Raw genomic sequence first — 25370 nt, 5'->3', positions numbered from 1 at the left:
ATTTAGCGAATGTGTAAACATTTATCATCCATTTAAGTACACTTTCTTTCAATACATTTGTAGCATTTTATTTCTTTATTGGTTTGTTGTTTTAACAGAAAACTTGCAGAATATTTTTAAGTTCTTTATTTCTTTTACTATTTTTCAATATTTTTTGTATTTTTATATTTATTCCTAATCGCTATTCAACTAACAATTGAATATCTTTCCTTAAATGTTACTTTATTGACACTCTGTCAGGGGTCTGCAATCCTGTTCCTCGAGCGTCGGCATCCTGTCTGTTTTCCGTCTCTCCCTGCTGCAACACACACCTGATTCAAATGGTCAAGATCGTTATCCAGCTTCTGCAGACCTTGCTGATTATCTGATCATTTGAATCAGGTGTGTTGCAGCAGGGAGAGAGTGAAAATAGGCAGGACGCCGGCCCTCGAGGAACAGGATTGAAGACCCCTGCTCTATGTACAGTATGTATTACTCTGTGGGTTTGTGTTGTTCCACTAGAGTGGCGCCACTGCCATCTACTATGCGGCGAGACACGGCCATGTGGACACCCTCAAATTTCTCCATGCCAACAAATGTCCTCTGGATGTACAAGATAAGGTCACTAATCAATAATAAAATAAAATTATTCTTAATATTTCCACTTTGTTTTTGTATTTAAAACTTTACTCAGGTTTAAAAAAAAAAAGTCAATTTTGTAACTTGACTGTCATGTCATCTCATATGACGTGAAGTGTCAATTTTCTGTTGTGTTGCAGTCTGGAGAAACAGCTCTCCACGTGGCGGCCCGCTACGGCAACGTGGACGTGGTCCGCTACCTGTGCAGCATCAGAGCCAACCCGGACCTCAGCGACAGGGTGAGCTCACTCGTTACGAACCCCGCCTGTGCTCAAAACATTTTTGAAATATTTTTGAAAGCCCGCCTTTCACATCCAGGAGCAAGAGACGGCTCTGCACTGCGCCGCTTGGCACGGCTACTCAGCCGTGGCACGGGCGCTTTGCCGGGCCGGCTGCCGCGTGGACGCCAAGAACCGCGAGGGCGAGAGCGCCCTGCTCACCGCGTCCGCCCGCGGCTTTGTGGAAATCGTGGAGTGCCTGGCGGAGCATGACGCCGACCTGGAGACCGCCGATAAGGTTGAACTTTCATTTTTTTTTTTTTTTTTTTTTTAGGGGCTGGGGGTTCATCGGTCAGAGGATTTCACCGGCCGTTATGATCCCTTTTCACAATAATAACCAGCTGGAGTTTTACAGATGAAATGCTTTTTCATGAAGCAGTAAATGCTCATTAGTGTTGCAGTCATGCAGAATGATATTCTTGCACTGATTTTTCACTAGATGGAGCTTTGACTCCATTCAGTCCAATAAACATCTTTCCTGTGATTGTCCCAGTTCGAAAGGTGTCTGTTTTTTTTTTTTTTAAATAATAAAGTAGAAGTAATGTGATTTAACATTAAAGGGCATCATGCATAAATAATGTTTTGCCAGTAACGTCACTCACTATGCTGCATGAGTTTTTTTCTTTCTACTAAAGAAAAATGTATTTTTCTGCTAATTACCTGAATTGGCCTCAAAAAGTTCATATCAGTCGGGCCCCGTGTTATTTCTACTGCCTAATACCACACCTCCTTGGTCGTCCTCCAGGACGGCCACACGGCCCTCCACCTGGCTGTGCGGCGGTGCCAGCTGGAGGTGGTCCACTGTCTGCTGGCGCATGGCTGTCAGCTGGACCGCCAGGATCGGCATGGCAACACACCACTGCACATCGCCTGCAAGGACGGAAACCTGCTTGTCGTCGTGGCTCTCTGCAGCGCCCGAGCCGTCCTCGACATCCCTAACAAGGTAATAATTTGGGCCACCGACTTCATCTAAAGAGACTGTGAAACTAGCTCGCAGCTAACGTTAGCGCTCATCTCTACTGTTCAGACTTCAAAGCCTCACATCCTTTTTCGTTTACAGTGTTCCCTGCGGTTGCAAAATTTTGCTCAAGTTCTTTGTCCCTCCCAGTTGAAGTTTACTGTAAAACTGACACATTAACTAAAAATAAAAGGTATTTAATCATCGAAATAAGTCAAGCAAACCACATCAATACGTCTAACGAAAGTCCACTAGCTTAATGCTAACATACAATGCAAAACTCCTCAGACAGGCTAATGAATATTAGCATGGATATTACGGCAATTATAAACCTTCCAACGATTTCTTTACCACACCCGCGCGGAGCAGCAACTCATACAAACGATATTCAATGCAGCATGTTCATTAATAAGTGTCTTTTGAAGTGTGTTGAAAGCGTGTGGGAGGTGCAAAACTATTTATTTAAAAAAAGAGGGGGGAGGGATTTGTACGGTATCTCTTTATTGTGGAATTTCATCACTTATCTTCCGTGATGAACGGGGGTTCTTTGTATTTTGTTTTGTGTTTTTGTAAATGTAAAGATATATCCAAATATGGGTTTTGAAGTGATCCTTCCAAGAAAATGGAAGGATCATTCTCCAACAACGGTGGTATCAACTCTTAACACCGCTTTAGATTTTCAGGCTTGATAATCCAGCATTAGTGCCTTGTTTAATGGGTTTATGACTAAATCGTTCCTGGCTTTCTCCAACAACATTATTACCCATAGCATTTCATTTGATTTACTTTTGTGTGCATTTTTATTGTACATTTATTTATTTTCATCATTTCATTTTCATTCATTGCATTGTATTTTTTTATTCGTGTCCAAACTGTGTAGTGCAGCAGGCTGGTCAAAACAAACACATTGAGTGGACTAAAGGAGTCCAATGAGAGTTTTCCAGTGATGCTTGGCTGAGGAGGCCATCAGTGTTTTCATTTATTCATGATGATGCTAATGCGTTTGATTTTCACACTGCCTGAGCGTCTGCATTTGTGTTTTCCCATCTTAATGTCTGAGGAACTAAAATAACTCAACTATTTTAAGACAAATGCTTCCTTTCAGTGTTTTTAATGGCTTTCCTTTTCAAGTATGCGTGTCATGCTAATGTTAGCTGCTCATGCTAACAAATACAACTACACATAATACAATACAATAAAACTTTTTTTATATAGCGCATTTCACAACAGCTACAGCTGTAACAAAGCACTTTACATGAACAAAATAGCAATAGTACAACAACAAAGCCAGTGACAGCAATAAATGAAAACACAAATTATTATATACAGTAGACACCGGAAAACCGCAGAAAAGTATGGTCAGTGGATTCCACGGAAATGACTGGATTGACAATGTCCTTATATTGATATCCATCCTCTTGTTTGTTGTATGTTGACCGACTAGTACGGCCGGACGCCCCTCCACCTGGCCGCCAGCAACGGTGGTCTGGAAGTGGTGCGTCACCTCTGCCTTTCCGGAGCCAACACGGATGCTGTCACCAACGTAAGCTTACTCCAAGAAAAAAGAGCAAATCAAGTCAAAATACAGTGGTGCCTTGCGTTTTCATTGATGATGAAATGCTCTTGCAGTCGATGACAGAAAGTACATAAATAACTTGGGGATCCATTTTTTATGGCATTTTTGTTGAGTGGTGTGCCGCCAGATTTTTTTCCTTTCCTTTTTAGTCTGTTTGTTACTGCTTTTAAATGGTGTACTTTTGTTACGTTGTGTATGACTGTGATTTAAATTTGTTTTTTTTTTTTTAACAATCCTTAAGTACTGCCACCGTACTTGGTAAACATCTAAACAATTAAAAAAAAAAATCTTACCAAGCCCACTGTACAATTCCCCCCCCCCCCCGATTTGGAATCTTTTTCTTTTTTTAAGATTTTACAGTAATTGTCTTTGTTTTATTGTTAGTTTCACAGTAACCTTCGGCTGAGAGCGGAAATAAAAAAAAACTTGAAGCCTCTTTTTTGAAGAACTTTTACAATAGTCAGGTCACTCTCCTCAAGGCACCACTGTACAAATCAAATGATATCATGTCATTTATGCTCATGTAAGATGTCTGTATGGGTTTTTTTCAGGATGGAAAAAGCGCTGAGGACTTGGCTTTGGCTGAGCAACATGACAGTATAGTGGCCTTGTTGGGGAAGCTTAAAAAGGTAAAACAGAGTGAAAAGGGTTTGACTGTGATTGACATTTATCGTTTCATTGAAAGCGTCACGGCAGTGGCAGCACTCAGGTGGGAGTACAGAGGGCTCTCAGCCCCCCACACCAGCACTCATTCACACGGACCACCTTTTGTTACATGACTCATCCACCACAATCGCAAGGAAAACACATCAGCACTTGAATTGATTATTTACATGCATGCCAGCGGGCCCTTTGTAACACAGAATAGCGAGTCGAATTCGACCTAGACATTTTCCAAGCTTTGATCGAGTGCCAAAGTCGTGGCAAAGGTGGGAAGCCTGTTTTTTATTTATTTATTTATTTTATGTTTTTGTTTGTGGTGTCAGGACAACCACAAGTTGGCCTTCATCCAGCAGCTGCGGCCCACGCTAACGGCGCAGCCACGCATCAAGCTCAAACTCTTCGGCCACCAGGGGGCGGGCAAGAGCACGCTCCTGGAGTCACTCAAGTGCGGCATCCTACGCAGCTTCTTCCGCCGACGCCGGACCACCCGCATGACCAACGCCACACGACACCCCAACTCTCCAGTCAACTCCAAACCCGCCGGTAGGTTGCGGAGGTCCCACGCAGTGACCATTTGGAGATGACGTTTCAAAGTTTTGGCGACCTGTGTGATTTCGGGTTGTGAGCCTTTTTTAGGGGGTCTGCGAAAGATTAGACATGATGACCAAATGAGATCATTTCAAAATTATAGTTTGGTGTTAAAATGCAGAAATGGACAGAAAGCCAAACTTTGTGTCTTTTCATGCATGGGTTTTCCTTTTTATGTAGTTTTACTCATGCCTACCAAATTTCCCGTTACAGTATCGGTGAGCATCTCCAACCTGTACCCAGGCTGCGAGAACGTGAGCGTGCGCAGTCGCAGCATGATGTTCGAGCCCAGCCTGACCAAAGGCGTCCTGGAGGTGTTCTCGCCCGCACACAGCGGCTTTTCCCCGGCCACCGCAGCCGACGAGCAGGCCACCAGAGCCGTCGACATCCAGCATGCCAACATCCATGGTGAGACGCACCTTGCGTGCGCCACCAGCTGCAAAATCTGAACTTTATTGCATTGTTTTTAAAATGGGTTTTGAAGCTTTTTACATTAAAATAAATACTGTATTGTACTGTATGGAAAACATAATTGATCTAAAATGCAGCAAAGGGAAGGATATAATGTTTTGTACAAACATTTAGAAACAAATGAAACATTTTTCTTTAATTTGGTGTCTGTAAATCCCGGATTTTCCGGGGCTTACTCCATTCCATTTTTGTAGGCGTGGGAGATTTCAGTGTGTGGGAGTTTTCCGGCAACCCCGTCTACTACTGTGCGTACGACTACTTTGCGGCCAACGATGCCACAGCGGTCCACGTGGTGGTCTTCAGTCTGGAGGAGCCGTACGAGAGCCAGCTAAGCCACGTCAGCTACTGGCTCAACATGCTCAAGGCCCTGACGCCGCCGCACTCTCACATCCGTGAGTCTCTCCACTTGTGCCGCCATTTCGGATGGCGCTCGGTGGAGTGACGCTGTCGTTGCCCGCAGTGTTCGGCGGGAGGGTCCAGCAGCCTCTGGTGGTGGTCCTGGTGGGCACGCATGCGGATTTAGCGGACGTTCCCAGATGTTTCTCCGGAGAGTTCAGCTACAACAAAGAGAGGGCGCTACTTAAGGAAATTAGGAGCAGGTCAGGAATGCGCTTTTATTTTATTTATTTATTTATTTATTTATTTTTTTTCATGTCATCATAAAGTAGTTATTGGATTAGCAAAATGTACCTAAACTAATATAATAATTATGTAATATACATTGTTGCGTTTGAGGTTTGGAAACGACCTGCAGATCAGCGACAAATTGTTTGTCGTGGATGCCGGCGCATCCAACTCCAAAGACGTGAAGCTGCTGAGGAATCATCTGCAGGAGCTGCGCTTGCACATAATCTCTGTGAGCACACGCAAACACACGAGAGGAGTGGAGCTCGAGTCACATGATCTATACATATAGACACATATATAGTATATGGTAGATGGTCACTTGTGTAGCGCTTTTCTACCTTTTGGTACTCAAAGCTCTTCACACACTGTACCTCATTTACCTACCGATGACGTAGCATCAGGAGCAACTCGGGGTTCAGTATCTTGCCCAAGGATACTTTGACATAGTCACAATCGAACCCACAACCTCTGGGTTGGGAGACGAACACTCTACCGCTGAGCCATGCCTCCCCGACACACACATATGCATGTATGTATGTATATACAGTATGTATTACATACATACAGTGTATATAAATGTGAAAAGGCCATAAGACTTAGTTTTGACATGCACCTACTGTATATGACTTGCTCCTACCTCTGACATGCACACACACGCCAAAATGACATTTTGGCTCGTGTGTGCAGAACTGCGACGCCATGACGCTGCTGTCGGAGCGTCTGCTGGCGGTGCTGCCCGCCTGGCGTAAGTTGAGCGGGCCCAACCAGCTGATGTCGTGGCAGCAGTTTGTCAGTGACGTCCAGGAGAACATCAACCCGCTGGTCAGCCAGCAGCACCTCAGAGGCCTGGCGCTGCAGCTGCACAGCATGGGAGAGGTCAGTTCACCGCCTCCTCCTCCTTTATTGGCACCATTTTCTCAGCCTACTGTGAACCCCCATTTTTTTTTTTTTTTTTTTTGCAAGATTGCTTTGTGCAAAAACAACTGTCACCATGGATTGGGGTGTTGAACAATATGATGTGTATCCGTTCGTGGGCTTCCTACCTCCCATAACCCCCCCCAAAAATATGCTTCTAGGGTTCAAAGTTAACACTCAGTCACACGCACACACACCCACACACGTGAATGCGCCTGTATATAGCACAATGTTCATACATTTTTTGCCAATTGTAAATTTATACTTGAACATACATTCTTTTGCCATCAAAATTGCTTTTGTTGTTTTTATAAGAAATGTACTGTTTATATATCTGAGGTGTCATAAAAGCAAAAAATATTGGTGTCAAAGTTGAACTTTGACTTGAAATAAGTCTTTTCACAAAACCCTCAATTTCCTCAGTTTGTTTTTTCAGAAACAGGATTTTCAGTGAAAATTGCCCATTTTCTACTGCAGATTACTAAAGAATGACAAATGCTAGAAATAAACCTTTTTTCTGATGAAAGACGAGAGTCTTCTCTTTCTTTTGGTAGGTCCCATGTCTACATAGCCACAAAACGCAGAATTCTGCGGGCCTTCAAGGATGGGTCAAAATCCTCGAAAATGGCTGGCACTCAGGGGCTTAGCTACGAATGGCTGGCATTTCATGAGTTAAGCTTAAATAAAATAATCGGTTAACACTCAATCAACTGAAATAAAATGAAATACACTCAAGTAACAGTAACTAAAACAAAACAGACATTAAGATAAAATAAAGTAAACGTTGGAGACCTCAGGAGAAACACACCATCACGGTGGATAAAATACAAATAAAATATAAATATAAAGAAAATAAATAAATATCCATCAACATGATCTTATACCCTCAAACGTACATTCTACTAGACTACCCTGGTAAACTCAGTGCATACTTCAAAAACACGTCTGATACTCTTTGCGTTTGAGTAAAATGTCTTTCTTTCCCGTATTGCGCAGATCAACATCATGCAGAGCGAAACGGTGCAGGATGTGGTCCTGCTGGAGCCGCGCTGGCTGTGCAGCGCCGTTTTGGGCCGCCTGCTGTCTGTGGAGACGCCCAAGGCCATCCACCACTACAGGGGGCGCTACAGGCTGGAGGAGGTGCAGGCCCTGGCGCCCGACAGCTACGTGGAGGAGCTGCTGCAGATCCTGGACGCCATGGACGTGTGCGCCCGCGATGCCACCGACCCCGCCATGGTGGATGTGCCCGCACTCATCAAGGCAGGGGGGCTGCGGCGCTCGTGGACTGAGGACGACGCCGAGGGGGACGCCGCCGCCGTCTACGGGGGTGTCCGGCTGGTGCCCGCCGAGCACCTGGCCGCCTTCCCCTGCGGTTTGTTCCACAAGCTGCAGGTCAACCTGTGCCGATGGAGTCGGCAGCAGAAGCCGGATAACGAGGAGGAGGAGGACGAAGAAGAAAGAGAGGCCGATATTCATTTGTGGACAGACGGAGCCAAGGTGAGCCGGGCGGGGTCAGGGGCTGCAGCTCAAATGCCACAAAAAACTTTACTAGGGCCCATTAGATAATGGGCTCAGCTTCAGAAAACAGGTGAGCCGTGATTGGTCGTAACCTGGCCTCTGAGCAACTGTGATGTCATTTTCAGTCGACAGAAGTGACAAAATGGCCGCCCCCAGAGATGTCTAAAACGGGGTGTATTTTGCTGCTTAACTCATATTCCACAAACGCAATATTAACCAGAATGCCAGGTTTAGACTAGCGAAGGCGCAAGGAACATATTATTACAAATAATTGTTTGGGGTATACTTCTCTTTAAAATAACTAAGAGCGGTTGGTAAAAATCATCTGAGTGATTAGTCGGTCAAGCCCTAATCCTCAACCACCCAAAAATAATCTTTTATAAATTAAAACAAAAACATTGCTGAAGAGATGCCTCAAGATACGAGCTGTCATTCGGCCAATTTTTTGCTTTGAAGGTTTTTGCGGGCTAAAAATTTGAGATATGAGCACTGTATGTTGATAGTGAACAAGCTGTTTGGCAGCTAGTGCACAGTTCTTCAAATAAGAGGCTTCAAGCCACTCCCAATTAAAGTTTACTGTCAAACAAAACATTTTGTTCATTCAAAACAACCATAATGTTGTCTTAATAGTCTGTTTAGCTGTGTGAGCGTTTCACAAACAATGCAAAATGTCATAGAAAGGTTAGCGAATAATCAAAAGGATATTTGAATACAAACGACTAATATTACAATACTGTGGCTCAAAGCTCCACTGTTACGGGTCGGGACTGTAACTCATTAATGCCATGGAATTTCCTCCAACCCTAAGGTGAGCCGATCGGGCGCGGAGGCCATGGTGCTGCTGGTCAACCACGGCCAGGGCATTGAGATCCAGGTGCGCGGGCACGAGTCTCAGAGGGCCAAGTGCTACGCCCTGCTGGACGCCGTGTGCGGCATCGCCGAGAACCTGCTGGCATCCACGCTGCCGGGCCTGCTGACCGCCAAGTACTACCTGAGCCCCCAGCAACTCCGTGAGCGCCACGCTCCCGTCATGGTGTACCAGCCCAAGGACTTCCTGAGAGCACAGGTGCAGAGAGAGACCTCGCTCACCAACACCATGGGAGGATACAGAGAGAGCTTCAGCGCCATCCTTGCCTTTGGCTGCGCAGAGGTATGTAAAAAAAAATATATATATGTCAAGAAATATCTGTCTATATCTTTCAATATGAGAGTAAACCCCACTCCACCGTGGGCTCTGGTTTCTCACATTTGTTATGTTCAGCTAGAGCTCAATTGTGCTCGTTATTTTGGGTTGTAATTCCACTTGCACCCACAAGGTGGTGGCACACTACTGTAAGAAGTATTTCATGATCAGCCTCAATTTTGCTGAAGAGATTAGAAAGATTCTTGGATGTATCAGTCCTCTCCCATCCTGTTTTATACTGAAAACAACGGTTCTAGTTTCATTTTATTCTGTACATCTTTGGGCATGATTATTGATGTACGGTGAACCCCAATCGTTCGCGAAAATAGGCACCATGCCGGCCCGCGAATAGCAAAAATCTGCGTATAAATGCATTTAGTGGGAAATTAAAGAAAAACAGGAAAAATGTCCTTTCCCCCCCCCCCAAACCCCAGAAATTCTTGAAAAAATGCTGATAAACATTCCATAAAACCCAGAAGAAAAAAAAAAATACAAAATTTGAAAAAATATTGAAAGCAAAATTATGGGGGGAATCTCCGAATATGCGCGTCGAATGTATATTGTGAGAGGAAAAAATGTGATTTGTTTACTGTCAACACAGGGTTCATTCGGTGTGCTCTTACAGTTTTTACAATATTTTTTTCTCATCCGTTGCTCTTCTTGCTCCCCTCAATGTATTAAATGTTTATAATGTATTATTTTTTAAGTGAGTTTATTATCATATTTACTTTTCTTTATGATATTAAGACCTTAAAGAAAAACAAATTCTTTAAAAACATGCAGAGAGTATTTAAATAGGCTATTTCTATGTTGCGGATGACACTTTTTGCTGGAGTGATCTGGAACTTAACCCTTACGATGGAGTGGGGTTTAACGTATTGCTAACTGTACATGTAGCTAAGGCTGTCATGTCACTGAAATGATTCATCTTGATCCGTCACAAAAATCTGGCATTTGAAGAGGGGTGTGTAGACTTTTCATGTCTGCTGTATCTATGTATGTAGGTGTACCAGTGTGGCATCATGGGCCCTGACGTGCACATCGCCGATGTGCCGCCCCTGGCCCGCCGCAAGCTGTGCCGCATGCTGGACCCGCCCGACGCCCTGGGGAAGGACTGGTGCCTCCTTGCCATGAACCTCGGCCTCAGTGAGCTTGTTGCAAAGCACAGCAGCAACGGGACGCCGGCCAGTGGGACGCCGGCCAGTGGGACGCCGCCCAACGCCCCGTCCAGCCCGACGGCCGCCCTGCTGCACGAGTGGAGTGGGCGTCCCGGCAGCACGGTGGGCGTCCTCATGCTCAAGCTACGGGAGCTGGGCCGACGGGACGCCGCTGACTTCCTCCTCAAAGCCTCGCCCGTCTTCAGAGTCGACGCGCGGGGGGTGGGTGGCGACGCCCACGCCAACGGTTACCCCAACAGTTACGCCGCCACCTGCAACGGGGGCACGTCCTACAACTCCATCAGCTCTGTCATTTCCCGCTAAAAGCTCCACGCCACACGCCGCCCAATTGTGGGTCAGGCTCCAGCTGGACAGAACTTTCACAGCTATCATTTACTTCCACTGTGATTGTCGTCAAAGAGCTGATTGTCCCCAAACAGGAGGTCCAAGCCCGTCCCAACAACCTTTTTACTCACCTTGTTGTTTTGCGTATAAGGTACAAACCGATACGGGATTCAAACACAGACCCATTTCCAGCTTGGCTAGATAGTGTCAAATCAATTGTCACTGCCACAGGAATCAACTTGGCCTTTGTGTGTAAGGTATGAATACAGAGTTCCCATCCAGTCAACTCATTTCCAGCATGGTATCAAATGCGTAGTAGTGAGAAGTCTGCCACCCGAGACTTGCTTTTGTGTTGAAATCAATTGGCACCGTCCCAGAAGTTGGCCAGGCCTTTGTAAGTCGAAGCGGAGCAGTAAGAGCGACAGGATGACAGCTGCGTGTAAGCGAATTCTGCAGCGCCGCGACAGGGGTGTGAAGTTTAACACCCGTCATTCATTTCTTGCGCCCCTTTGTGTCAAAAGCAATTGTCGCAGTCCCAGATGCGGCCACTGAAGTCGCCACACATCTAATTACCTAGTTGCATGAAACCGCAACAGCGGTGTTCATGCAGAGACAGCAGTGTTCCAGTGCATTCCGAAAGGCACAAGAAATGAATGCCGGCTCTACCATTTTGCCTCTAGTGCGCCTATTTACCGCGGAAAAAAGTGCAAACGGGGCTAGCGTCCGCACAATCTGTGCCTCAGAAGCCCCTTTCACCCTGGCTATAGATGCGGATTGGGGGTGATTGAAATCCACCTGCGGATTTAACAGCGTCCGACTCGCTAACCACGCCCCTTCTGATTGCATGAAGCCACAATGGTCATGTGACGATAAACCATGATGCCTGCGGCAGTGTGGAAGGGGCTTTGGGATTCAGTTTTGTTTTTTTGTTTTTTTTATTCACCTCTTTGTGCTGCTTTTGAAACTGTGTTCACACTTGTAATTTGGTGGTCATGATCTGATTGCTGGACACCGTGTTGCTGCGTGAAAGCGCGCACAAATAGGGCAATATCATACCTTCGTTGTGCTCTGTGTGAAAGGCAGACAGACAAATGCTGGATCTTCTGTCTCGTCTCGGAAAATGTTTTGTGCCGAAAGCAATTGTGTTGACGTTGTTTAATCATAGGATTGCGTGATGCCAAGTCTGTGTGAAATTGTGCACTAACTGGGCAATATCCCAGCTTCGCAAGGTTCTGTGTGAAAGGCAAAAGCGGTTTGAAGTGAGCCAAACAACAAAAGTGAACACAGCCTTTATGTCCTATGTATGTATGTACGTCGTACACAGTTTAGCGCACATGTTGTCTACCGTTTCCGCAGCCAAAATGATGCCGTGATCACCGCACAGTCGTCTTGGCCTTTTTTTCAGTCCCTCCACAGCATTTCATCCCAGTGCCTTTGCGGCCTTCTACCTCCCCCAAGCACAAATGAGAGCAGGTGTGCCTTGTCCGCACGAAACGCTACAATTAAAAAAAAAAAAAAAAAAAAAAAGTAATAAAAGTCAGGGTTTGCTCAAGGTAAATTTTTATGTTGAATGGCTGGAAACAAAGTTGTACTCCCCCAAAATATATTTTAAAAAATTCAACTTTCATCTTGTCTCATTTAGGATAAAATTCAGTACCGTATTTTCTATTTTAAACAATAAAAATAACATTGTAAAAATAGTTTTTACATTTTGCTATTTCACGCATAAAAGGGAACTTAACGCAATGTCAAATGTGTCTGTTATATTTTAAATGGGCATATCTTTATGAGCACTGCTTACTTATGTCTACAAATCATTTATTCTAAAAAGATTTGTTCAAAATATTGCATCTACTCTGGAGGAGATGTGCTGACTGGAGGTTTATCCCAAGATTTTCAAGATTTTGGGGGGTAGTAAAATCAATTTGGGGCATGGGTCCTTGAGACTATTTTGCTCATCCGGTCACACTGGACACACGATTTTGTGTTATCAGTGAAAATGGTGTCCGGGTTTGAGTTTCAGTTGATTCAGAACAACTTTATTTATCCCACAAGGGGCAATTCATTTGTAGCTTCCCAGTGTGCATTCATACTTGCAGTTAATCCATGAATGAATGAATAGTATATACCGGTATATCAAATTTTCCAAGGGTGCAACTTAGTCAAATTGTTGGGGACACCTAAAATATTTACATTTTTATCAGGATACACACACTTCCCAAAAGTCAGGGGTTTGGGCATGTTAAAGTCCCCTAAAATTTGAATTTCTTGTAGAAATTAGGCAGCGTACGATCACTGAAATTCCCCCAAAGTGCCTGCTTTAAAGGAGAATGGCCGACTTCCTGTCCAATTAGCGACATGGGCCTTTTATCAAACTTTTTGAGGCGTTCTGTTATGATATACAGTCCAACCAGATTTGCCGAAGTTGTTTTTAACTTTCCAGGGGACTGAGTGAAATTGAGGAGTTTTTGGGAACACTACCAGAATTTGTGAAATTGTCCTATAAACTTTAAATTACACAATTTTTTTTTTTTAATTTGGATGGTAATTTTTCAACTTTTACACATAATTTCCAGCCTGCTCAACACAAAAATTCACTTAATTTGACTTGATTTGATTTGACACTCCTCCCCTCCTCAGGAAAACAGCAACTGGAACGATGATGCTAGCTGTTAGCCCGCTAGCTCCATGGCCCCAAGCAAAAGTAACACTTTTTCTGAATTGACAGATAAATAGACAGCTACCCCACTGCTTTCACGTTGTCCATTTGTCTTCACATTCCTCTACTTTGCCATCAACACATCCTCCATTTTGTATTTGTCCTACATTTTGTCTCCTCATTGGGCCATGTAAACAGGCCAAAAGCTGCTAAATGTTACATGTTGATCATGTTTTTGAAGTCTACTACTTCTTCCACACTGTGTCATAATCTTTTGCTTGAGGTTCTTTTTTTTGTCTTCCCTTTGTGTCGCTTTTTTTCATGCCAATTGAATGTATGACAAAAAAAAAAACAACACACACTGAGTTTCATTGTTTTTGCGTGTAAATGTTGCCAATTTTGTGTGGCTTTAAACATATGGCTTTGTCCAATATAACACACACATATGAACAGAAAGGGAATTACGTTTAGTTTTATTTTTTCTATGTCATGACATCATTATCTCTGACCAAAACAGAAAAGAAGTTGAACCAGCTTTTAAAAAAAGAAAATTTGTATTTTCTTTTCTACGTCCGCTCTATTTATGTTATGTTCCTTCAGCATGTTCTCAGTTCTTTATAGTGTAATATTTTTTTTAAAAATAATAATTAAAAAAAAAAAAAAAAAAACTGAACTGAATGATGTTTGTTGTACATACTTGGCTTTTCATGGTATTTTTGTGATGTATTCAATGACAAATTAAGAAAATGAAAACTTGAGCTACTGCCCGAAGGCGTTTGTAATAGGCTCCAGCACAGCCACGACCCTCGTGACACCTACGAGATGGCGTTGTTGTTTAACAGGAAGCAAGCATCAGAAAACAAAACTGGATAAAAAAAAACATTCCACAATATTTGAGTCAGTTTAACAAATGACAGATTTGTCCTTCATTTTTAAAAGTATTTGTTTTGTATGCCTATTTTCAGAAATGTTTGAATAATTTGTTTTTATCAATTTACCTGGAATCAAAATCTCAACAGTGTTAAATTATGTAACAATACAGGAATTGTAATTTAGATAAGTATAAAACAATAGTCATATGTTCACCAGTCACATTTGAACGATAGATAAAATACTACTATCATCCCATGAGGGAAATGAGATTGTCACTGCAATTAATGCAATGATATATTAAATAAACAAAATTGGATACAGTAGAATAGAATAAAATACAGTGTGTTGACTTTATTTTGACTCCTTAACAGCACATTATTGATTAAATTGAGTGCTGTGGTGGTCTTAGTGCCACAAGTGTGTGTAGACGTGGTCTTTTGACCTTTAACCTGATAACCTGCTCAGCTGACACGTGAAGAATGTACTGAATTAACAAAAATCAACATATGACCAGTCAGCATAACTTAAAGGAAAAAAAAAACGAAACTCTTTCCTGCTGTAGGTTTTCTTCACATGGGCGTGCTGTCAGGACTTGTGCCTGTCTAAAAAAAGTGCTCAGTCAGTCATCACGCTTACATGCTGTCAAGTCGTCGTCACGCTAGGGGTTTAAGACGCCGACTTCTGCAAGCGGCGGCCAGTGACGCGACCATGACTTTTAACACTTTTAATTGCAGCATAAGCTTTTTTGGTTTGTTTATGATGCATGATGTAGCAAAAAGGACAAGTTAACAAAAGATTATTGTTCACTTTTTAATAGCTAGTTTAGCTTAACTTGTTTGCAATCACTAAGATAACCCAGTTGTTGTTCGTAAACTAAGCAAAGCATGATGCTATTCTAAGATAAAGTTAATGTAAAAAAACAAAACAAAGACCTGACCAATATAGCTGTCTCTTAGCTCATTTAACAGGTGAAACGTTTTGAGATGGGGTTTCACTTTATTTTCACAGTGGTCTCATCAAACGCCATATGCAGTCTTTTGTGTTGCTATTACAGTAAAGCAAACAAATGTGTTTTTAATATGTACAAAGAAATTATTGTTCCACTTGCTATCAGCGCTAATCTAAGATTCAAGAGTTTCACTTTGTTTCTTTTTTCTGTACTTTACATTCAAAGATTGAAATGGGAATAGCCTAACAGAAGAATGACTACATGTTGTGCCTTCGCATACGACTGGTTCCTTCCCAAGTGAAATGAAGAGAAATGCCACCTTGGACCGCTTGTTTCTATGTGACATCATTTCAATAAGAGTTTTGTTGCTGAAGCCTTATAACTTCAATTTGAGCATAATTGTGTGACATATGGGGTCACAATCGAACAAAGGAATAGCAAAGAGGGATTTGTTTCATTTCAAGTTGTTATCTTAAAGCTTTGTCAGTAATCTAAGAACGGCAGATGATCACAAAAAGCACAAAATTACATTCATGAGGTTTTACTTGACTGGTTAGCACGTCCGCCTCACAGTTCAGAAGTCGTGGGTTCGATCCCGGCTCCGGCCTCCCTGTGTGGAGTTTGCATGTTCTCCCCGTGCCTGCGTGGGTTTTCTCCGGGCACTCCGGTTTCCTCCCACATTCCAAAAACATGCATGGTAAGTTGATTGGATACTCTAAATTGCCCCTAGGTGTGATTGTGAGTGCGGATGTTTGTCTCTGTGTGCCCTGCGATTGGCTGGCAACCAGTTCAGGGTGTCCCCCGCCTACTGCCCAAAGACAGCTGGGATAGGCTCCAGCACGCCCCGCGACCCTTGTGAGGAGAAGCGGTACAGATAATGGATGGATGGAGGTTTTACTTCATTTAAAATGGAATTTTCATCTGATCACAGTTTACAATAATAGACTACTAAGCTTAACTAAAGTAGCAAATGTAAATAAACACAACATCACAGTTGTTTGATGAAGTTTAGGACTATTGTTAGCTTTAAAACAACTGTATTAGCCTTACGCTAGCAAGTTGACAAGAATAGCCAAAAATAACAATCTGTCAAAATGCAGACTCTGACCCGGTATGGCCACTTTAACCTGAGTAGAATGCAGCAAGAATTTTGAAAATTGGAAGATGAGTTCCAGAGAAATTGAGGTTTCTGTGTCGGAAAAATTATATTCTATGCTATGGGAATGTTTTTGTTAGATATTGCCTGTACAAAGAAAACACCTTCAAATTGTAATGGAAAAGTATAATTTGTTTATTTCTCAACATACCATATCTCCTCGACCGATTAGTTGAAAAGGTTCAGATAAAAATATCCTCCACTTGCTTGCACGAGCCAAAATCCAAGAATGGGCAGCATGAAGTATTACTTCAGCATTTTTTTCCCTTTTCGCTAATTTATTCATTATGGTTGATATTAGAAGCGTTTAAAGTACTCACTCCATGTTTTTTTAATTCCCTAAAATGGCCGCCATTATTACATTGATATTTCCATTTATTTACAATCTCTACACTGATCTGAGCTAAAGTAAGGAAATTAGCAAAACAATCGCAAAGAGCACATTTTATCAATGAGGGATTTTTTTTGTTAAACTCAACAACAACAGATAACTACAAAGATTTAGTTAATTAGGTTTTTTTTGTTTAAAAACGTGTTAAATTAGCCTGGTGCTTGTTTACGATTTTTATGCTAAGGTAATGACAGTTTTCCAAAATGGAACAAAACACATAATCCCAAACAGCATAAAAATGAGATATGGGAGAAATTAGATGTCATTCCACATGTTTACAACCTTCAACTAAAACTACGTGGCTAATCTCTATGTGGCCAATCTACAAAAACAAAAGGCAGTCAGTGACTTCCCCAATGAATTGATCAAGAAGAAAAATGTCAACAGTGTTGTTGTGACGGGCGTTCAAAGTCCACATACTTTAACCTGCTTCCTTACGATTATGAATGTTTTTGTTTTGTTTTAATTATTGACTCCTTTTTATCTAAACTGGTGATTGCTATTACGGGGTAAACAAGCGGGCGTACCCGCGTTTGATAACGAGCGCACACTCCTATTTGACTAAATGTGCCATTATCACGTTATATCGGATCAAGCAAAAAAAAGACGTAGGGAATCGTCTGAAAGAGCTTACACGACCACGCTAGTATTTAGCATTCGAGCTACTACTAAACTGTTTTAATTTATGTCATTTTAAGTGGGCAAACGTCTTTAAATGTAGCTTTGTCTACGCGTCATTCCAATGAAAAATCACGTGAATCCAAGGTGACGTCATGCAATGGCTTGCCTTCGAGAGGGAACAAACAAGGAACAGGCCAATCAGAGAGCTTGTTGGGCGGGGACACGACTGCCACTCAAAGCCTTTATAAAGTTTGTGTGACCACACCGGAGTAGCATATTTTTCCTTCTTTTCCCACTTAGCGGTTCGTCCCAAAGGGCTGGCAGTAAGTATGGCCATCAATTATTTTTCTTAATTAAATTTTAAGAGTTACTTGCTCTTTGTGACGGTAGTCCTGATACATTCCTTTAATTTGTCAATGTAATAGTGGGGATTTATCGAACAGTAATAATAGCGAGCGGAGACGAACTACGGTGGGTAAATTCTTATTCAAGTGTAGACCTGGTCAGAATATAGATTTCCAAAACAAATACATTGACGTTTTTATCATTGCAGGACAGTTTTAGTCGTCGTCTTCAATTCGGCTCTCCTTCTGTTGGCCTCTCGGCTAAAACAAAAGACAGCAATAGGAAATTGCGGGGTTTGTTTTCACGCATGAATGGGTAAGAAAGAGTGTCAACATGGCGAGAAAATATGTCCAGATTTCTTTTTTGTTTGGAATTTGTTTTTGTTTAAATGTTTAGTTTTCCACGTCTCAAATTTGGATGGCCCACTTTTTCATGGACCGCCTTCGCAAATCCCGTGACTGGGCAAAAAAAAAAAAAAAAAAAAAAAAAAAAAAAAAAAAAACTAGTTTCCGCTTTCGAAACGGCCACTTTCGGACTTCTTTTCAAATGTATTCCGAATTTTAATCAGAATTGTTTTGTATTTTCCCGCTCAATTCGAATATCAGACAGAGACGTGGATCGAAATGAATGTTCGAGGGAATGTTGTTGTTTGAGTGTGTTGTGGATGGACTGGAAGTTCAACGCTGGGTTTCGTGTTACACTCGGCGGACACATGATCAGGTACATCTAGTGCACCACGAAACATGGAGTGAATAATAATAAGGAGAAGAAGTTGAGCACAAAATACATAAAATGTTTTCAATCTTTATTGAATTTTATTTTTGCTAAAAAGAATTTCGTTATTTTTATTACAGTTCTACTGCGACCCGGTGTTTTAATATTTTAAACAAATACGGTATATAGAAAACACAACGCCTAATATTGTAAAAATCTCGATGTGAAAAAAGTATCCCAGGTCATCTTTGTTTGAAAAAAGTTTATTGTGGTTGTAATGAGAGCTTATTTGTGTTGAGAGACTAAAAAAAGACCCAATTATAAGTAATTCCATTCACACGTTTAATTTAGTTTAAAAGAAAAAGCTTGTTTATATTACATAGAAACAACTTATGTTAACTTATGTTGGACAAATCTGTATTTTATTTACTAGCAAATTAAAATAAGAACTTTATTTAAAAAAGTATAGACAGGCTGACAGAAAATTCCATCAACTTTGTGGTTATTACCAAAATAACTTCTGCTTTTCCACACGTGGACCACCAACACCTACAAGAAGCATAAAATAATAGTCACAGGTGTATTTTCCTCACTGGACTGTGGGGAAAATGACTATTATGCAAGCTTAGTGGGGGACTTCTCTGCCTCCCTTTCTTGCTGTTAATGACATTATCATGCCTATTTAGTGTATTATTTGAAAACTACTTTTAATAATTATTGATGAAGCAGCACATGGTGTGTTAAATGTACTGAGCGCCGTCACCACATGTTACATGAGAAGGTCAAATTATTAGACGGTGAGAAGTGATGATGAAATATGAACAAAGGATGAAGATGTAGTTGCGTATTAGAACGTTTTTTTTTGTTATTTTAATATATTTTTTGTTGTTGTCGTCTCCCCGCTGGTAGCCACAAGCATGTTACCTCTCATCGCGTTGGCTTTATGCCTGAGTGCCGCAGCCGCGGCCCCCAGCCTGGACCCTCAGCTGGATGAGCACTGGGACCTGTGGAAGAGCTGGCACTCCAAGCAGTACCACCAGGTACCATGTGGAAATGAAAAAAATTGGGGGCTAACATAACATGTGAGAATGTACTGCAGCATTCGCAGCACATAATGATTCTGGCTCCCAGTGCATTTCAGGGTTCGATTTAAGATTCTCCTATTTGTCTTTAAATCATTAAATGGCCTCGCCCCGGCGTACCTCGCCGAGCTCCTCCACTCCTACGCACCTTCCGGCAGCCTCAGGTCTGCGGACCAGGCGCTGCTCGAGGTGCCGAGGACCAAGCGGAGCCTCAGAGGGGATCGAGCCTTTTCTGTCGCTGGTCCTTCCCTCTGGAATGACCTGCCATTGGTTGTTAGGCAAGCCCCCTCTCTGTCAATTTTTAAAACCCGGTTGAAGACACATTTCTTTTCTCTGGCTTTTGATCAGACATGAAATTTTCGGCTCTTTTCCTGTGTCGATTGTATATATTGTTTATGTTACTTTATTGGCTTTATTTATTTATATTTGTATTTATATTTCATATTTATATCTATATTTATTAATACGAGTATCACAGCCTTTTATTTTTATTTTTTTTATTGTACTGTTTGTGAAGTGCTTTGTTACAGCTCTAGCTGTTATGAAACGCGCTATATAAATAACATTGTATTGTATTGTTTAACCCTTTGATGCACAGTGGACAGCTATTTAAAAGTTGCTTTCGCCTGTATTAATTAATCTAAATTAAAAAAAATATTTTAACCCTTTCATGCATTGATTATGATTTTATGTAATTATTTAAAATATAAATATTTTATTTTGCTGAATTAATATAGGTGAAAGCAACTTTTAAATAACTGTCCACTGTAGTGACCACTGTGCATGAAAGGGTTAACGCAAAATTGCCACATTTTCACAGTCAAATTTCCAAATGAAGATATTGTAGATAGTTTCTTTTCTCTACATTTCTCAACCAATTTAAAGTCAACCCCCAAATTGTCTTGACAATGTTTTATGTGCCTCCACTAGTCGAAACACGGCATTCTGATTAATATTGCCTTTGTGCAATATGAGTTAAGCAGCGTAATCCACCCCCACCCCTTTTTAGCCATCTCAGGGGAGGCCTTAGACTGTTGTGCTCATCGAGGTTTTCTACAAAACTTTTTATTTCCAAATTCCCTCCATCATTTCAAATTTCAGATTTCAAACCATTCCAACTTAAAGATCTTCATGACATCTTAAGAGCATTTCTCACATTCCCCTGTTTCATCCTTTTTTTTTAAAGTATTCCACCTTTTCCCTGCCAAAATTCACAAATGGATGCAAATAAATACATTTCTTTCCCTATCAAACCAACCCAACTTCAAGTCCCACCTTCTGCCTCTCAGCAGTTGAGCATGCAGAGCCAATTCTAACAGAAATTGCATTCTCTAAGTTTCATTTTGACACACCTGGGCTTTGTTGACACGTCTGACTCGATGTCATCGTCGTTGTTGTAGAAGGAGGAAGGCTGGAGGAGGATGGTGTGGGAGAAGAACCTGAAGAAGATTGAGCTGCACAACCTGGAGCACTCCTTGGGCAAGCACACCTACAGCCTGGGCATGAACCACTTTGGAGACATGGTAGGCTCCCCGTGCCGCGGCCGTCCAAAGGAGGTCTTAATGACGGACGCCTTCTTAACCAACCCGCGCTTGTCTTCAGACTCACGAGGAGTTCCGCCAGATCATGAATGGCTACAAGCGCAGTAACAAGGTGCAGAAGAAGATCAGAGGGGGGCACTTCATGGAGCCCAACTTCCTGGAGGCGCCGCGCTCAGTGGACTGGAGAGACCACGGCTACGTCACCCCCGTCAAGGACCAGGTAACCTCGTCCGCAGTCGGATGATTCTGGGGTTGTGGGTTTCAGTTCAGGCTGGTTTTTAACCATGGGGAAATTTGCAATCAATTCCTAATGGAACGGGAGGGTGTCCAAATGAAATCGAAATCAAGTCATAAAATAATTTGAAGTGTTGAAATTAGCATTCATCTCAATTAAAGAAAATAATATTTTTATGGCCAATTGTTAGCCTAATAGCGCAGTTGCCCAAGTCATATTTGCCCGATTTTGGGAAAACAAGATAGCTTTAAAAAAAAAAAAAAAATTATTGCCGTTAAAAATGACTTCAATTAAGCAATTATTATTTTGAAATATTACATAAATATTTGATTGGATATTGAGTTAAATTTTGATTGAAAATTGATTGTTGTACGTTGAGCTGTTTCTAATACCTTTCAGAACATTTATAAAATATTAATCACAACTTATTCTTCTGACTGTTTATTGATATATTTTGGTTGTGCTGAGAGAAATTTTTAATATTTAGGTGACCAGGTAAAATGATAAAATAATGTTTAAAAAATACATCAAACAAATTATGTGAATGCAAATTAGAATACGTTCACATTGACATTGTATTGTGGGTCTGCTCAAAGCTGTTTCTGATCATTTGCTTACCATTCGTTAGCTACATGAGAGGACTGTGTCACCAAAATCAACGTTAAAGACATAACCAAACCCAAATATTATCAATATATTAATGTTAGCAGCGCCTCAATCAACGTAATGTGTGTGAGAGGCGACTGCTGCCTAATGGAGGCAATATTTAGCTTGGGGTTAAAGATAAGATGTCTGCCATAGCGGCAGACTTTATCTATTCTTCTGCACTCATGCTCATCCCTCCTCCTCCCCTTTGCCATTTAATGTAACAGCTGACACAAACAAGTCCTTGTACTGCAGATGCAAATGCTAATGCGCTACTTCTACAGAAACACACCACTCGTAGGCTATGACTTCGTATTCCCCATTCGATCATCCACATATCGTAAACCTCGTTCATTTTGAGGGGTATTGGAGGTGAAAATCTGTGATGTAGTGAGATCAGGGGGAAAAAAAATAACAAAGCACGTTGAAGTATTTCCAGCCACCTGTTCTCACTCTTGCATGGTCAGGAAATGTTAAGGCTATTATGTAACATCACTTGGAGGAAACGAAAAGGAAACTCCTACTCGCAACTCACAATTGTCCAAATACGAGGAAAAGCTGACGTGAAGTTTACAATAAATGTGTATCAAATCTATTTATAGTAAAAGTAGCTTTACTAAATTAATATCCCAAATTACATAGTCAAAATGTTTGTTGTTTTTGAGCATTATGTTTAAAACAAAATTAACGATACAGTATATTAAATACAAACCTCGGTTTTGTATTAAAAGTAAAGTGTTTTCCTGTGTGTTTAATAATAAATTGATTTAATTTATCATAGCATAATTGTCAAAGTAATTTTGGAGTGTTTTTGGGAAATTCTACAAACAAGAGTCCAGTTGCCTCATTTTAATCTTGCCATGACTTGGATGTTTCTGAATCAACATGCATTAAAAAAAAAAAAAGTGTATTTTTCTCACGCACATTGATAATTTTTTTTTTAGATAATGACTTTGGCAATTATGCTAATAACCAATGATATATGCTCACTGAAATAAAACAATTTTTTTCCACCGTTATTTTCATTTCTGAAATACACTTATGTTTTGAAACACCAAAAGGTTCAACCAATCTAGCTTACCTAGCTTAATGCTAACAAAAATGGCCAAATGCCATAGAGAGGCTAAACACAGATGTTTTTGGTCCTCTTGGACTCCCGTCTTGACGTGCGTTGTCGGCGTGTTTGTGCGTGTGCGCGCACACAGGGTCAGTGCGGCTCGTGCTGGGCCTTCAGCACCACGGGGGCCCTGGAGGGTCAGCATTTCCGCAAGACGGGCAAGCTGGTGTCGCTGAGTGAGCAGAACCTGGTGGACTGCTCGCGGCCCGAAGGCAACGAGGGCTGCAACGGAGGCCTGATGGACCAGGCCTTCCAGTACATCAAGGACAACGATGGCCTGGACTCAGAGGACGCATACCCCTACCTCGGAACTGTACGTCTCGCCACATGTTTTTGCAGGCACATAACAGTTCTGATGCATTCCATTCAACAGTTTCCCCCCAAAAATACTAATATAAAAACGAATGAACAACAAATATTTCAGATATAGGAAAAATTCACAGAACATTTCCCCAAAACGTTTTTTTTTTCATAAATAGAAATAAACTAAAACAAGGGGAAAAGACAACAAAAATATTAGTTAACTTGGCTATAAAATACAGTAAAAATCTAGTCAAATAAATCTTTATAGTTAGAAATAATTGGTGAATACATAATGGTGAATACTAAAATGTAAAAGAAAATTAGGTCACATTCTATTGTACATAGGTTTTTATTTACATCATCGTTTAAATATTTTTAATATTTACAGAATTTTAAAATGATGAAAAATGCTAAAGTAAAAACTTTGACATCATGCATGTCATTTGGTAAGTTATATGATGAATAGTAAAGATGAAAAATAATTATTTTATTGAAATGATTACTTGATTAATTAATTGATTTTTCTGCTTGTCAATTTGAAATAGTCTGTTTTTTTTGTATTGGATTGAAGTTAAAAAAAAAAAATCTTTTTATCAATTTCATCAATTGATTATTAAAATAAAGGTTGGTTGCAGTCCTAAAAATGAACTATTTTACCTATGCTAACTTTTTGCTGTTTTAATGGATTTTGGAAACATTTAATAATGCGGGTAAATATATATTTTGGATGGAAAAAAACATACGGAAAATGAGGACTATTTAAAAACGTCAGATGTTTCAGATGACCTGGCCCGTCAAGTTTGTTGTCGTCACGGTAACCGAGGTTCCCCCATCTCCCCTCCGCAGGACGACCAGCAGTGCCACTACGACCCGACGTTCAACTCTGCCAACGACACGGGCTTCATGGACGTGCCGAGCGGCAAGGAACACTCGCTCATGAAGGCCGTGGCCTCCGTGGGGCCCGTCTCTGTGGCCATCGACGCCGGACACGAGTCCTTCCAATTCTACCAGTCAGGTTGGTTCATTCACGGCTTGGGATTTTGTAGAAAGACGCAATACTTGTTTTGCTCCGCCCCTATCTTCGTGAAAGGCCTATTTCTCTCAAATATTGCGTACAAATCTGTCTTACTGATTGTCAAGGTAATTCATCCACCATTATTATTTTTTCAGGCATCTACTTTGAGAAGGAGTGCAGCAGCGAGGAGCTGGACCACGGCGTGCTGGTGGTGGGCTATGGCTTCGAGGGCCAAGATGTGGACGGCAGGAAGTATTGGATCGTCAAGAACAGGTGGGTGCTAATACGCTGCCGCTGATGTTATTAGCGGCACGTTGCTAACCCGTTTGCGCTAATCCTGCAGCTGGAGCGAGAAGTGGGGTGACAAAGGTTACATCTACATGGCCAAGGACCGCAAGAACCACTGCGGCATCGCCACCGCCGCTAGCTACCCGCTGGTCTGACGAGTGCCGCTGTAGTGCCATCTAGACAAGTTTTTTTTTTTTTCTTCAAAATGCACCATGTGGAAGTGGAGGGTTTTGATTTTAGCCAACAAATGAGCGTTTTTAGGGAAACGACGCCAGTTTCAAGCCAATTTCTATTGAATGAATTTTAGTTGTCTTTTATTGTTTGTAAATATGCTGCTCAGTGAGTGAGGAACTCTTGCTCTTGTAAAGGTCTGTTTTTCTAATGTTTTGTGTTTCGTTTGATGTCGACCATTAAAGGTGTGAAACACTACATTGGTTTTTGTTGCCTTTTGTTAAAATATTTAGATCTGTTTTTTTTTCCCTGCAGGTAAACCCTTTTTTGCTGAACATCGTTTTTTTTCTCCCAGAAATTCAGATTAA

General features: G+C 41.5%; 2 protein-coding genes across 4 annotated transcripts in view; both read left to right on the top strand.

Moving 5' to 3' along the window:
• The window catches only part of dapk1 (death-associated protein kinase 1), a 38379-nt gene extending 22678 nt beyond the window's left edge, over positions 1-15701 (top strand). The window contains exons 13-27 of one of the 2 annotated variants that reach the window (XM_086031004.1): positions 502-600; positions 759-857; positions 937-1134; positions 1642-1839; positions 3299-3397; positions 3982-4059; positions 4417-4636; positions 4925-5089; positions 5347-5544; positions 5613-5751; positions 5888-6008; positions 6467-6655; positions 7691-8191; positions 9021-9362; positions 10400-15701. In XM_086031004.1, the coding sequence (XP_085887130.1) occupies positions 502-600; positions 759-857; positions 937-1134; positions 1642-1839; positions 3299-3397; positions 3982-4059; positions 4417-4636; positions 4925-5089; positions 5347-5544; positions 5613-5751; positions 5888-6008; positions 6467-6655; positions 7691-8191; positions 9021-9362; positions 10400-10876 (3123 nt within the window). In that variant the 3' untranslated portion in view covers positions 10877-15701. Of the gene's footprint in view, positions 1-501; positions 601-758; positions 858-936; positions 1135-1641; positions 1840-3298; positions 3398-3981; positions 4060-4416; positions 4637-4894; positions 5090-5346; positions 5545-5612; positions 5752-5887; positions 6009-6466; positions 6656-7690; positions 8192-9020; positions 9363-10399 lie in introns of both variants that reach the window. The other variant, XM_086031003.1, reaches the window with a different exon arrangement.
• A 2031-nt stretch (positions 15702-17732) lies between these two features.
• On the top strand, positions 17733-25260 carry ctsla (cathepsin La). 2 transcript variants are annotated; one of them, XM_086031007.1, is made up of 8 exons: positions 17733-17873; positions 19515-19645; positions 21088-21210; positions 21290-21448; positions 23314-23538; positions 24375-24543; positions 24699-24816; positions 24887-25260. In XM_086031007.1, the coding sequence occupies exons 2-8, from the start codon at positions 19523-19525 to the stop codon at positions 24984-24986; spliced, it is 1017 nt and encodes a 338-aa protein (XP_085887133.1). In that variant the 5' UTR covers positions 17733-17873; positions 19515-19522; the 3' UTR covers positions 24987-25260. The 2 variants fall into 2 exon arrangements, with proteins under 2 accessions (XP_085887133.1, XP_085887134.1); XM_086031008.1 differs by having other exon boundaries at positions 17739-17869.
• The last annotated feature ends 110 nt before the right edge of the window (positions 25261-25370 follow it).

This window comes from Filicampus tigris, chromosome 5, assembly GCF_054856515.1.
Source record: "Filicampus tigris isolate MCC_2025a chromosome 5, RoL_Ftig_1.0, whole genome shotgun sequence".
Lineage (NCBI taxonomy): Eukaryota > Metazoa > Chordata > Actinopteri > Syngnathiformes > Syngnathidae > Filicampus > Filicampus tigris.
The sequence above is the reverse complement of the archived record's forward strand: the minus strand, read 5'-3'. Positions and strand labels throughout refer to the sequence as shown.

Excerpts from the sequence above, each read along its gene's own strand:
- ctsla (XM_086031007.1), top strand. The coding sequence starts at position 19,523 with ATGTTACCTCTCATCGCGTTGGCTTTATGCCTGAGTGCCGCAGCCGCG. Across the intron at positions 19,646-21,087 it reads ACTCCAAGCAGTACCACCAG|AAGGAGGAAGGCTGGAGGAG; the intron begins GTACCATGTGGA and ends TCGTTGTTGTAG. Across the intron at positions 24,544-24,698 it reads CTTCCAATTCTACCAGTCAG|GCATCTACTTTGAGAAGGAG; the intron begins GTTGGTTCATTC and ends TTATTTTTTCAG.